General features: G+C 33.2%; 1 protein-coding gene across 1 annotated transcript in view; it reads right to left on the bottom strand.

Moving 5' to 3' along the window:
* The window catches only part of PSME4 (proteasome activator subunit 4), an 86,858-nt gene that overhangs the window by 57,235 nt on the left and 16,631 nt on the right, over nt 1–12,992 (bottom strand). Inside the window, exons 4-7 of the mRNA XM_081068040.1 lie at nt 4,238–4,282; nt 2,237–2,386; nt 940–1,003; nt 300–374 (exon numbers count right to left, since the gene is read on the bottom strand). Of these exons, the coding sequence (XP_080924166.1) occupies nt 300–374; nt 940–1,003; nt 2,237–2,386; nt 4,238–4,282 (334 nt within the window). The remainder of the gene's footprint in view (nt 1–299; nt 375–939; nt 1,004–2,236; nt 2,387–4,237; nt 4,283–12,992) is intronic.

Genomic DNA, 12,992 nt, shown 5'->3' with positions numbered 1-12,992 from the left:
CAAACACAATACACAAAATTCACTGGAAGGTAAAAAAGCATGACTCCTTGAATAACATACTTAGCACTTTCTAAATTACTCATCATGCCCTGCATAGGTAAGACAAAAATCACACATTTTTAATATCTCGACATGATCCAATTACTTTTGAAAATAAAGGATCCACCCTGTAAATTATGTTTTTATTAATGCTAAAAATGTATTTTAAGTGGTGCTAGGAATTAGCATATAAAACACACTTCTTAAAGACATAAAAGTGATGTCCGTGCTATTGTATGTATCCAAATGTTCTTAATTACCTTTGGTACATACGGATCCCAATCGATGTACCCTATATTATCTGTAGCCAATCGAGCAAAGAGATTTACTAGTTGCTGAAAGTAAACAGAACAGGACAGTTAATACATTTGTTGTTGTTTTTAATGTCATACATAGTCACACTCCTTACTCATTTATTATTTTCAGCAATCCTTATTAGCATACCTTAATATACGGTTTATACCTCAGTTTTTAAAAATCTCCAAATTTAAGTTCTGATTATTGTCACCCATTTAAAAAATCAATTACAGATAGAATGTTTATAAAAAGGGGAACGACAAAGCATCCTCCACAGTGCAAACAGAAAAAGCAATTTCAATCCAATAAGCATGTAGAAAACATCCACTGTGGGTCCAGTAACATGCTAGTGAGGGCATAAAAGGAAACAAACAACAGGGCCTTATATAATTCACGCATTTCACATTACATGCGTATACTTCTACATACTGATAAAACCAAAATCAAGAAATGTCTACTTCTGTTGGACTACAACAAATAAAACTTAGAAAACAGATTACAACATTGCTAATAGCTAATTCTAGGAACTGAAGTTCCTTATCAAATGATTTCACGTATTTATTTTCAAAATAAAAAGTATAGGAGGAAAAATGGGATACTCACCCCCTCCCACTGTGGGAGATTTTGCACTGAAACCCAAAGGCCAATTAATTCATCAAACCAAAGTCTGAAAAAGAAAAACGTAACAATTTATCAATAGCAAGTGATTTATAGAAAGTGGTTCAAAGCCAGGTGTCCTTTGTATTTTTTAATCTATTATTCCTACTGATAATTATACAACCTAGAAAAAAATAATACTGAAAGTTTACAAAGTTAATGCAACAAAGGACTGTTTTTGTCTGAATATTCCAATTTGTTTATGTTGAAAAGACTTATCTCATACAACTTTTTCTTCATTATTAAGTACTTACTGTCCACCCCCACGTAATACTGTTTACAAGTTTCTCCTTCCTCTCTCTCCTTTCTTATTTGGTAATGTTTTCATGTTACTACCTGTTCTTGCAACTCTCCCTTACTTTCTAGTTTTTAATAAGCCAATTAGTAATTACATCATTAACTAGCACTGTAGTGAATTTTCCACAAAAGAAAGGAGCCACAACGTGTTAGATGCAATTAAATTATAGTGGAGGAAATTACATCAAATTAAAGAAATGGAAAATATAGGGGCAAGAAATGGTTTGAATATTAATGAACTTTTAAAAATGTCAAAGAAATGGAGTTTTTAGAATTTTTGAATTAAAATTAAATTTTCATAAATATACAGCAATATACAAAATTTCTGACTTGACAGAAATAGATTTGACATCTCACTACAGAAAACATGAGGGGGGGATGGATTAAGCATGAATTCATAACATGGTAATAATTACTATTATCCTTCCAGTCTTTTTTCATACCTTTTTCTTTTTTTATAAAAAGTACAGTCCAAATATTTTTCATTCTAGGGTTTACTATGTATCTACAATTATTTAGAAAAAAATAGTTCTTACAAATGGTGCAAGGACAAGAATAAGTTTAAAAAAAAATTATGAGACCCAAGAAAAACTACACACGAGGAGTAAACCAAATTTTAGGAAAATATTTTTCCTTTTCTCTTAAACTCTATGCAATTTAACGTTTCTCTCACTGCCAATTTATTGATATTTCCACTCCCTTTTGCATTTATTATTCTTTCTCTCGATTTCTGAAATTAAAGTCCTCATCTCATTTGGCTTGACATACAAGCATCATTCTATTTACAATCTTACATTTAACTATTTTAGTTTTCATACACTTCAAATATAACAAACATAATGGTTGAGTTAGTAAATTTTTGTACTTAATATTACTTTACTAGCTTGCCTATGTATCTGTATTTCCTGCTGTATTCTAGAATTCATCAACATACGTATATACTTACTTATAACCTTTATGATGAAGCTCTGGAGGAAGGGAGGTAGGAAGAAATATTTCAAAATAAGTGATAGCCTTTTGCATTGTTACATCAAAAGGGCACATCAAAGGCCGCCATTCTTCTAGCATCTCAGCTGTCGCGTCTGCTGGAAAATATCTAATAAAAAAGAAAGTTTCGTGTATCTGATCAGTGGCTGTAAGCTCTACATCACCAATATGATTGACAAAAAAGGGCGAAGAGGGGAAAGGGTTTCGTAAAATACATCACAGATTACAAATGTCAATTTAGCCTAGAAGAAACACACCTTTTTACAACTACGTACTCTGACACACTTAGGATAAGGTAAATTTTCTTCTTGTCTATGGGACTTAGAAAAATGCTACAAAGTTATAAAACTCAGATAAAATACAAAGTCACTCAGATTACCTACAAACTTAAACATGGTGGTTGTAATTTTCCTTCTTGTGTGCTATGTAATAGCAACAGAAAAAATCTTGTCATAGAGAATCCAGTCTACGTAAGAAATAGATAATCAGTGAAGAGAAAGAGAACATGAATCTCTAGGTACCTTTGGACAACCCATTTACCCTGTTCACTGGACCACCACGTCCTCCTGTACACAAGAGAGGACCGACTGCACTAGAGGATCTGACCCCATAGGCTCTCACATTCTACAATTGCTATGAAATGGGCAGGAGCATTCCTGGGGTAGAGAAGATTTACAAAATTAAAATCTGAAATGTGCACACACACACAAATCAGAGGTCAATGTACAACTTACCAAATTAAGGGGTTTAAAATAACAAAAAGCATACAAAAAATTCTGCTTTGGGTATGGCCAAAAAGTTAGGAAACTCTTTCAAATACAGTTTTGGGTTTGGCCTACACATTGTATTATTGATCTATTATATCTTTATACATCTGTGTAATTGGAATCACATTTCATTCCTTTCTGTGAAAACTAAAATCACATTTCTGGGAACATTTCCGCTGAGCTCATCACACATTTATGTGTTGCTGGGTTGCCCTGTGCCACAGGTTAGAAGGTCTTTTTAAAGCAGGAGGGCATATTCCGCCATCAAAACTCTCGTGCATCAATTCCTCTGCCTAATACTTCAGAGCCAACTATTAGCCTAGTGATTCAAAATAAAAGCTTAGGTGTTCCACGAATTACCTAACAACCTAAAACCCAGAAGGTACCTCAGTGATGAACAAGTTTCCAGTGAGCAAACACAGACCACGAGGGTAACTGCCTAGTACAAAATGACACTGCTCCTTGGTGGCTTGACTCAAGTTACACCTTAAGACTCTTAAAAAGAAAGACATTTTATATCCTGAAAATACATTTGCCCATCACTGAGTAGTACAATAGGTCAGCAACAAACACCTGATTTATAAAATAACTTTCACTCATATTCTAAGCATATGATAAACATAGGAACTTCCACTCAAAAGAATTCCCTGCATCCACAGCAGGACAAGTGGTCTTAGAACAGCCTGATAAACATGAATGAGACAGTTCAAGTCCAAAGAACTTAACTTTAATTAATCATAACTAAATTCCACACATATTCATCTTTAAACATCAGAATAATGGGATATTTCGAGTCAAGTATTCTAATAAAAGAGAACATACCAGAAAAACAATCTATGGATCACCTTCCTGTTATTACTCATACTTTAATGCAACACACTTACAATGCTCATTCTGGAAAGTATTTTTGATCTAAGTGAAAATACTCTCAACCTTTCAAATAAAGATGATTATACATAAATTATAGCATTCTTACTTTATAATGGGTGATTGACACCCACACCACTTAAAAATTTCTCAATTTATAAACGAAATCTGAAAATTTCAGTTCAATAGTTGGCAATAATATGTCGTGCCCAGTGACTAACATCACAACATCAGAAACTACACCTTTAATTTCCTCTTCAAAGCATACTAAAGATGGGGGAGAACCCACAAAAACAAGAAGCTTTATAAACTGAGAAGCTACTTACGGTCGGCAGCTTTTCACGAGTGTTTTGAGAACATTTTCAACAGAACTGGAGGAGAAAAAAGTCATTTGATAAATTAGGGTGGTACATTTTAAGAACATATCTAATTTAATTAGTAAATATCTCCAAGATCTGTTCATAAATTTAGGTGTTACCTATGTACATGCAATAACTAATCTTTTTCCTTCACACAGACAGAACTATAAGGATTAACTACCTAAACTCTATAATCTACTTTTTCCTTTGTCCTCACTTTGCTCATTCTCTGCTGTGACCTAAAAGGAAGAAAACTAGGAAAAGAAGAAATCATTTTCAATCTTTACAAAGTAGGCAGCAATGATCCTACTTATCAATACATCAAAAAATATGTTCAGTGGCTTAACACTTTGAATACTAATTTTAAATTTTTATTAAAGAGCTTTTACATAAAAACAAAGACCAGACAAAATTGGGTGTGATTCTATGAGCAACTGCCAAAAACTAGATTTCTGTAACCAACTGATGAAAGTTCTATAATCCTCCAAGGTACTTTACTGCCAGCAACAATTATCAAAAAAAAAAAAAGAAAAAGCAACAGCCATCTTTTTGACCAGCTGCTGTAAAAGATAGTTGAGTAACATTAAAAGCTACAACCTATTTTCCAACTTGTAGGTGGCTCAAGTGAATATGAAAAACAACAAATATTTGTCTATAAATTTATAATAAACAACTGATTTCATGAGAGGCCAATATGTACTGGTTTAAACACACATAATCAGAATGGAATATTTAAAATATTAACTAGACCATAATAAAAAGAGGTCAAATGCAAACAAATAAAACAAAGGAGCATTAGGTAATTTTGAACTGGAGTTTCAAATTAATGTGTGGCTACTTACAGTATGATATGTACAAGTAAAAATAAAGCAAATCAAAAAAAATAATAAAAAATAAAGCAAGTCCCCAAATCTCAAAAGAAAATTATGGGGGAAAGGGGTAACTTTCAGGCAATGCTTCCATCTGATACTTTTTCATTAAGCTTCTTGAAATTCTTAAGCCCAGGTCTATCCAATTTCTCTTAAAGCTAAAGAACTAATCTTCAAAGAAATTCCAAGAAATAACACAAACCAAGTAATCAATGTATTATATAACCAACAGAGGAAAACTATAATTGTATTACTTGAAGCAGTAGAAATCCTCTCTAATTTCAAAACAACTCAGAAAACAATTAACTGAAGAGGAAACTGGGCTACAACTCATGAGATAATTCAAAACTAAAAGATGACCATATGGCCAGAAAGCCATCATGGAGCATTTTCTCTGATCGTATCAGAGGGTCTACCTTCTCTCATAAAACAGCTAAGCAGTTCAGAAACACAGATTTTAGTTTAGAGAACATCTAAGTTTGCCTGGTAAAAACAAAAAAACTAACTTCTCTCCAACTACGATTAAAACTCCTTGAAGACCATAACTATAATATTTTTTACTTCTGGGCATTGTTCAAGTGTTTATAACAAGGCTATGCACTTATTTATTTACTTACAATGCTCAATAAACATTTTCTGTCAAGGAGATAAAGAGCACAGATCTTCGGATCTTTTAGTTTGGACTGAAGAATCCCATTTAGAAACAAATTACAGAATTAATAGGCAAGGTTTAAAGAGCCATCTAATTCCAAACTAAATAACAGATCAACCTAAAGATTTTAAAAAGATAATTCTAAAATGGTAAACTTTCTGTCGAAGGATACCAGTACAAGTAGAAGACCTATAATTCTACCATTCCGAAAGTTTGTGTTCATATTAACTTTTAATTTATTTTGCTGTTTCTGTGGAAACTCATTGAGAGCATAACACAGAAAACCTATTTTCACCAGCAACTATTCTATTCTACCAATAAACTTCCCTATGTCAAAAATGGTTCTAGAAAGTAAGTCATAAAACAGCTACATAGTTATGTTTTCTACAGTTCCCTTCACTCTTCAAAATAGGTTAATTATAATACTTGATAGCTGTCACTTCACTCATAAGAGGCATAGGTATGTGGGAATATGACTGAGTTCATCCAAATAAAGTCAATTTCAACCCCTCCTTATATATAAGGACTGTAGCCATTGGATTTATGCTCTATCCAGAAAAGGGTACAATCTCTCTAACCTGTGATATCTGTATAGTGACCTTTTGTGATTCTTGTAATCTCTCAAGATGAAGGGAACAATGTTTCTGTTTAAAAATAAAATAAAAGGTTAAGGCTAGATGCTACTAGACTCTAATTCACTAATTTTCAGAGGGAGTGAATAATCACTATATACGTTTCCAATTGTTGGAAATTTATAACACTAAAGTGATAACAAATCAAAACACTTTTTTTTTTTTAAATTACAAGGGACCTACACAGGGACTAAGCTTCGGGTGGGTTTTCTCACAGCCTATTTCTTCTTAGTAAAGGCACATTACGTCGAAAAGAAAGCCATAGTATATCATGTAATGGTTCACAGCTTGGGCTCAGAGTCAGACAGACTTGAATGGGAATATCAGTTCTGCTGCTTACTAGTAGTGCAAGTAGTATAGCCCCAGTTTTTCAATCTATGTAAGAGCAGTAATATCTACCTCTCAGAAGGCTGTTATAAAAATTAAGTGAGATAAGGTAAAAGCAGTTAACTGACCCAAAATTAAGCACAATAAATGTTAATTACAATTATTTCATACTTAGCCAAAATAAATTATATTTTAAGAATTAAATTTTTTGTGCTCATTTTTCATTTTGTTTTTATATTTTACTCCTGCCTCACGGTAGATATTAATTTATGATTTAGAAATCACATCAAAATAGGAAATTCCTCCCCCAACTGCCACCCTACTTATGAAGGCAGAAAGTAAGTTCTTGTCCTAGTTCTTGAGCTCTTGTCCTAGATATAACAAATGACTCTGTGTCAGTTTTCCTCTCTGGACTGCAATTACCTTATGATGACATTCTTTATGATTTGGCTATGATGACATTAATAAAGCAAATGCCAAAAATGGAGCAGAGAGGCCTGAGGTAAGGCAAAGGCCTTTGCCTCCAATTCCTCCAGTTACTGAGATAGTAGACTTAGATAAACCTGGAGGGTTATGCTTCCTATCTGTTCCTCTTACCTAACTATCAGGTCAGTAGTCACTTCTAATCCAAAGAAATGTACAGCAAATGATATATCCAACATGAGGGTTGTGTGAACTGCCCACAACCAGAAGTACTTTCACAGCTTCACTTGACAATTCTTCAACTAAAATTTATCTTCAGAACAGTCATACAGACTTTTTCATAAATGAACTGGGAAACTGTAACATTGGTATATTCTATATACCACCTCTGCATTCACCTCCTTATAATTTAATGGTAATTGCTTATACAGTATTTTCTTTTCTTAAGAATGTACTTAAGACTGCATCTAAAAGAAATCAAATTTACCTGCTGTCTCCAAATCTAAACAAATCAACCATCAATTAGTCAAATACTATCCATCTTATATATAATCTTTCATGATCTAACATTGCTTCGTTAAATCAGCAAGTAGTCATTTTTCAGTCACTTCACACAAATTAGGATCAAGATAATTTTACCATAACAAAGTTAAAATTGCTTTAAAAAGATCAGTTTCTAAAAATAAGATCACTGTAGTACAGAGACAGCTTTTGGAAGAAACACTATCAAGTCATTAATAAAAAAAAAAAAAAACACTTAGTCTGTAATTTCCAAATAAAAGAATTTTTTAAAAAGCACACAGAATGTTCCTCAAATACCATGTTAAAAATCATATGGCAAATGCCATATGAATAATCATTTATTAATAAAACTGTTATAAATTTCAACAGGTCCTCAAAGAAATTACTTTCATCACATCATTACCATGTTAAATTTCGTAGCTAGAGATCATTCCTGAGCTACTGGTCTTAACTTAAGCTTGGAATGTAGTCACATGTGTCAAGTTCCCAGCAGAGGTTAAGAACATGTTATTTCCATGTGTTGATGGGGGAAATGAAAGATTTAACTGTTATCTTAAGGATAAGAGCAGCAATTCAAATGGTCCTTTGAGAGATCAACAGAGAAAAAATGCCATCAAGAGGAAGTAACAGAAAAGGGAAATAACAGGGAAATCTTTCCAGAGACAAATAAATATGAAAAATGAAAGAGTTTAGATCCCCTTAGAACTATATGTAAGAAAAATAGATATACTTAAAAACATATTAATATACTTGTATACTTAAAAAGTATATAAATATACTTAAAATACATTTTTTTAAAAAGTAAATGCATTATCCAGGCCCAAACTATGCACAATGCAAACATGTAAACCTTTAATGCCAAACACAGAAAAAGTAAAATGGTAGTGATAAGACGAAACAAATTTATAAACATAACTCACATATGAATTGTCCATGCCCATTTTGTGAAAGCTAATCTATGCATAATCTCACAATTTGTTGGTAGCAATATCCTTCATTGGTGTGCTGCCTCCACTTGTAACTTGCAATATTGCTATTCCAATTAAGCATATGGGGCATTGTTTTATGAAATAAAATCATCCCCATAAAATTCAAATGCTTCTTTTATGAAGTAAGCAATTCTTATGTTGCTAGTATGAAGTTCACAACTACCTAGCTCCTTTCCAATTTTGATTTTTCTATTGAATAAAAAACCCTTCACAATGTTTCTCCAGTAGAAAGTTGAAACAGATGAGAGTGAAAAGGATCTCTGCCCCTGAGGCAAAAGACAGAAGGGAGAGAGAGAAGGGAAAAAGGGAAGGGAAAGAAGTGTAATAATCCTTGCTCAAAACAATGAAACTGCTTTTAAAATCATACTGTAATGCACTGCCCTCTACGCAGTGGTTTCAATAATGACAAACAAACAGGGTACATGAATTAAACACTTGAAAGACAGTTAAACGAAGCAATCTTTCACTTCTGATTATAAAAATAGCATTCTAAAAATAGTATGAACACATGCAGTCTGCTGACAAAACTGTTTCAAAATGTGTCAGAATACATCTAAGATGAAAATACTCAAAATATTCCAAAAACATGCTATATTACAGGGCTCTTTGAGGGGTTTTCTAAAATAAAATGTTCGTAAAAGGTTGTAATTTTAGCCCGTAGCCATAATTTTAGCCCGTAGCACACTTAAGTAGAAAAGTAAATTTTATGTTTTAAATGATTTCCTCTTAGAAATTCACTGAACAGAGATTAGCTCTGAGGAACAGAAAACAAATGTACTACATATACCTCTCCAACTGGTTTCTCTAACATTTCTGCATAAGAACCCAGACTACAAGTTTCCTCTGATTTTAAACATGAACGGAAGTGTGATGAAGCAAGTGCAAGAGCCAAAGAATTTGAAAATCTTTCAAAGTTGAAGTTTTATAACTGTATATAGCGTGATCTGAATGGAAATAAGGTAACAGGTACTCCTTTCAAAGGTAGAGGTAAATATACAACAGCAAAAAAAAATCACAGAAAATTAGAGAAAATTAATGAAGAATATTTACAATCCTGAAAAGTGTTTTAAGTATAACGTTTGACTTTTTTTCAGACATTAATTTTCTAATGTTGTCCTACAGTGCTGCCTCTCATCAAGCAAGAGACTCCTCAAAATTAGTTCCAGATCCCGAGTATTCTTTCTGATGGCTTCAAATAGGAACACACTGTCATATTTAAAAAAAGGCTGCATCAACAGAGCTGCAACTGTGCACTCCATTTACAGGAGATACACAGCCCTGTGTGTGAGTACTCCAAACCACTGGACCAGTATGATTCGTCTTCTTTTTTTTTTTTTTTTTTTAATTAATTTTATTGGGGTGACAATTGTTAGTAAATTTACATAGATTTCAGGTGTACAATTCTGTATTACATCGTCTATAAATCCCATTGTGTGTTCACCACCCAGAGTCAGTTCTCCTTCCATCACCATATATTTGATCCCCTTTACCCTCATCACCCACCCCCCACCCCCTTACCCTCTGGTAACCACTAAATTATTGTCTGTGTCTATGAGTTTTTGTTTCTCATTTGTTTGTCTTGTTCTTTTTGGTTTATATACCACATATCAGTGAATGATTCATCTTCTTATAGCATTAATTTTAGTCAAGAGATATATAGGAAAGAAATTTTTACTTATGGAAACATTACTTAATGAGCCCAATACAGATACGTATGTTTAAGAGAAAATGTAAAACTTCTAAGGAATTTCTCACACTAGGTCTCCTAAGGAAGTACCTCAGAGCCCTGGGGAAAGGAAAGAGGTATGAAGTAGACAGGTTGACAGTACAGGAAAAACAGTTGTGTTTTAGGAACTAGAAGATCAAGGTCTCAGAAATTAAAAAACAAGAAAAAAGAAAGCAGTTCCTGATTGAGTGCTGGAGCAGAGATAAGAAAACAAGAGGGACTGATCAATAAGGCAGAAAACTTTTGATTACACGGATGCAAGATAAGAGATGGCAACCCCACAAGGCTCTAACCACATGTAGGAAGCATTTTGGAAATGCATGGGGCACTTTTAATTACCACAATCATAGCGGAAGGCTCAATGGACCTTTAGATATTTAAGCCAGGTATATTAGATAGCCTGTAATTCATGGAATAGCCAGACACAACAAAAAATCGTTGCAACTTTCAAATGTCCCACTGCATGGTTATACAAGTTAAAATTTTTTGAACTTAAAAGTTAACTGCTTTAAACATTAGATATTTTCAGCACTGTTTTAATGGACACTGTATCTTCTGGGAATACAACATGTAAATTGAACAAGGCTCCACCACTTTGTTTTGCTGAAAATTTTACCTAGGGTTATTCATTATTCCTGGAAAAAAAAAAAGAAAAAAAGTCACACCATCATGGCAATTCCAACACTTGCAATACCATATCCCTGTGCATGTGTAGTAGCTGCATGTAAATATGTAACTAAGACTAACAACTGTTTTAATAGTCTTAGAACAAGTGTCATTACATTGGCAATTAAGAGATCAAAACATGAGGATATCATAGAATTTCATTAATAATTTTGTTGTTAAAATGCTGTATATTATTTACTGTCATCCATTTGTCACATTGCACAATTTATGTTGTAAAAATTATATATTGACATTTATTTATTTTGGCATTGCTTGCTAGTTTTCAATCTTATTCTGACATTCTCCCCAGAAGTCTACTGCACAAATTCTCTATGATCTCATATATTAATGCTTCTTTCCCCAATTCATCCTTTGCCTGTTTTTCACACGCTAATAATGTTCAAAAACAAGGTTTTGTGATACAAAGTAACTACACCACCCTACATTACTACATAATTATTGTGACACTTATAAATAAGGCCAGCTGATCTGTGAGAACACCAAACTTCCTTTTTTCCCAGTTCAGTAGTCTAAAATTAAAGTTATTTCCCTCTCTCTGGCCATATTTAATTAAGTCTGGTCTGTTATCCTTTATCCTAGCATTTATTTTATGTCCACTCAATGATGCTCTTTCATTTTCTTATATGTCTTACACAGAATGTGTTCCAACCTCTTCTCTTTTAAATACAAATTTACTCAGTATAAACAGGGCAAAATCTGAGTACCATACTGTCTTTTAGTTTAATAATGCCTGCATGTTTGAAATACTCATTTTTTATAATAAATTACTTTCCCATTATTTCTCTTTTATGATTAAGACATTATTTATATTTATTTCTGTCACTGAGCATAGATAATGAGTATAGGTAGGTCATATTATTTATGAATTTAAGAATAATTAACTACAGAATACATAATGTGAGTTTGTTAAGAGTGGAGAATAACTGCTTGAAACCAAGCAATAATTTCAGCAAAGTCACACTCTTCTAAAGACCATGAACAGCCATGGTGAAACTTTTAAGGAACAAGGTTTCCACAAGAGAAAGAATGATGTGAAGCTTCAGGAAGACATGGTAATTAGCACAGTATTAAGAATGAAGGGGGGGACGGCCAGTTAGCTCAGTTGGTTAAGAGAGTGACGCTCGTAACACCAGGGTTGCCGGTTCGATCCCCACATGGGCCACTGTGAGTTGCACCCTCCACAACTAGATTGAAGACAACTACTTGACTTGGAACTGATGGGCCCTGGAAAAACACACTTAAAATAAATAAAAGTTAAAAAAAAAAAGTCAAGGTCACGAAAGGCAATGACTGAGGAATTGCTCCAGCATAAATGAAACCAGAGACATGACAACTAAATTCAAATATGATCTTGGATTCGTTTTCAGATCAAGAAGGAAAAAAAAAAAACACAAAAAGAACCAGGGGAGGAACTATAAGTACTGACTGACACTTAGTGATAAGCTTTAACAAATTTCCAGGAAAAGGCTGGTATTACTTGAAAAGGAAAGCCATAGGTATTTATTAATGACCACACAGGACTTATAAGGAAGTAACTGCCTTTGTAAAAGGTAAAAACTGTCAGGGTGGGAAGTATGACACTTGGTTATAAAGAAGCAAATAAAGGACTTATTGAAGAAAATACCTAATTTAAAGACTTTCAGATGCAGCCAAAATAGCCAGAAAAATTTCAGAAAAATAACTGATTTTGAACACACTTTAAAGATCCCTGAAATCTATGAAATGGTGATTCCAGTCCAAACTTCAATGGGCTCATATATGAAATATGCCCAATCAATGGAGTCCACGCCATGCTCCTTCCAGCACCAATAAAACTCATAAGGAGTATTTACAACAAAGCTTTTATGTTAAAATTTGGATTTTCATAATAAATATTTATAAAAACATATTTGAAC

Source organism: Rhinolophus hipposideros (assembly GCF_964194185.1).
Source record: "Rhinolophus hipposideros genome assembly, chromosome: 12".
Classification (NCBI taxonomy): Eukaryota; Metazoa; Chordata; class Mammalia; order Chiroptera; family Rhinolophidae; genus Rhinolophus; species Rhinolophus hipposideros.
This window is presented reverse-complemented; position numbering and strand designations above follow the sequence as displayed.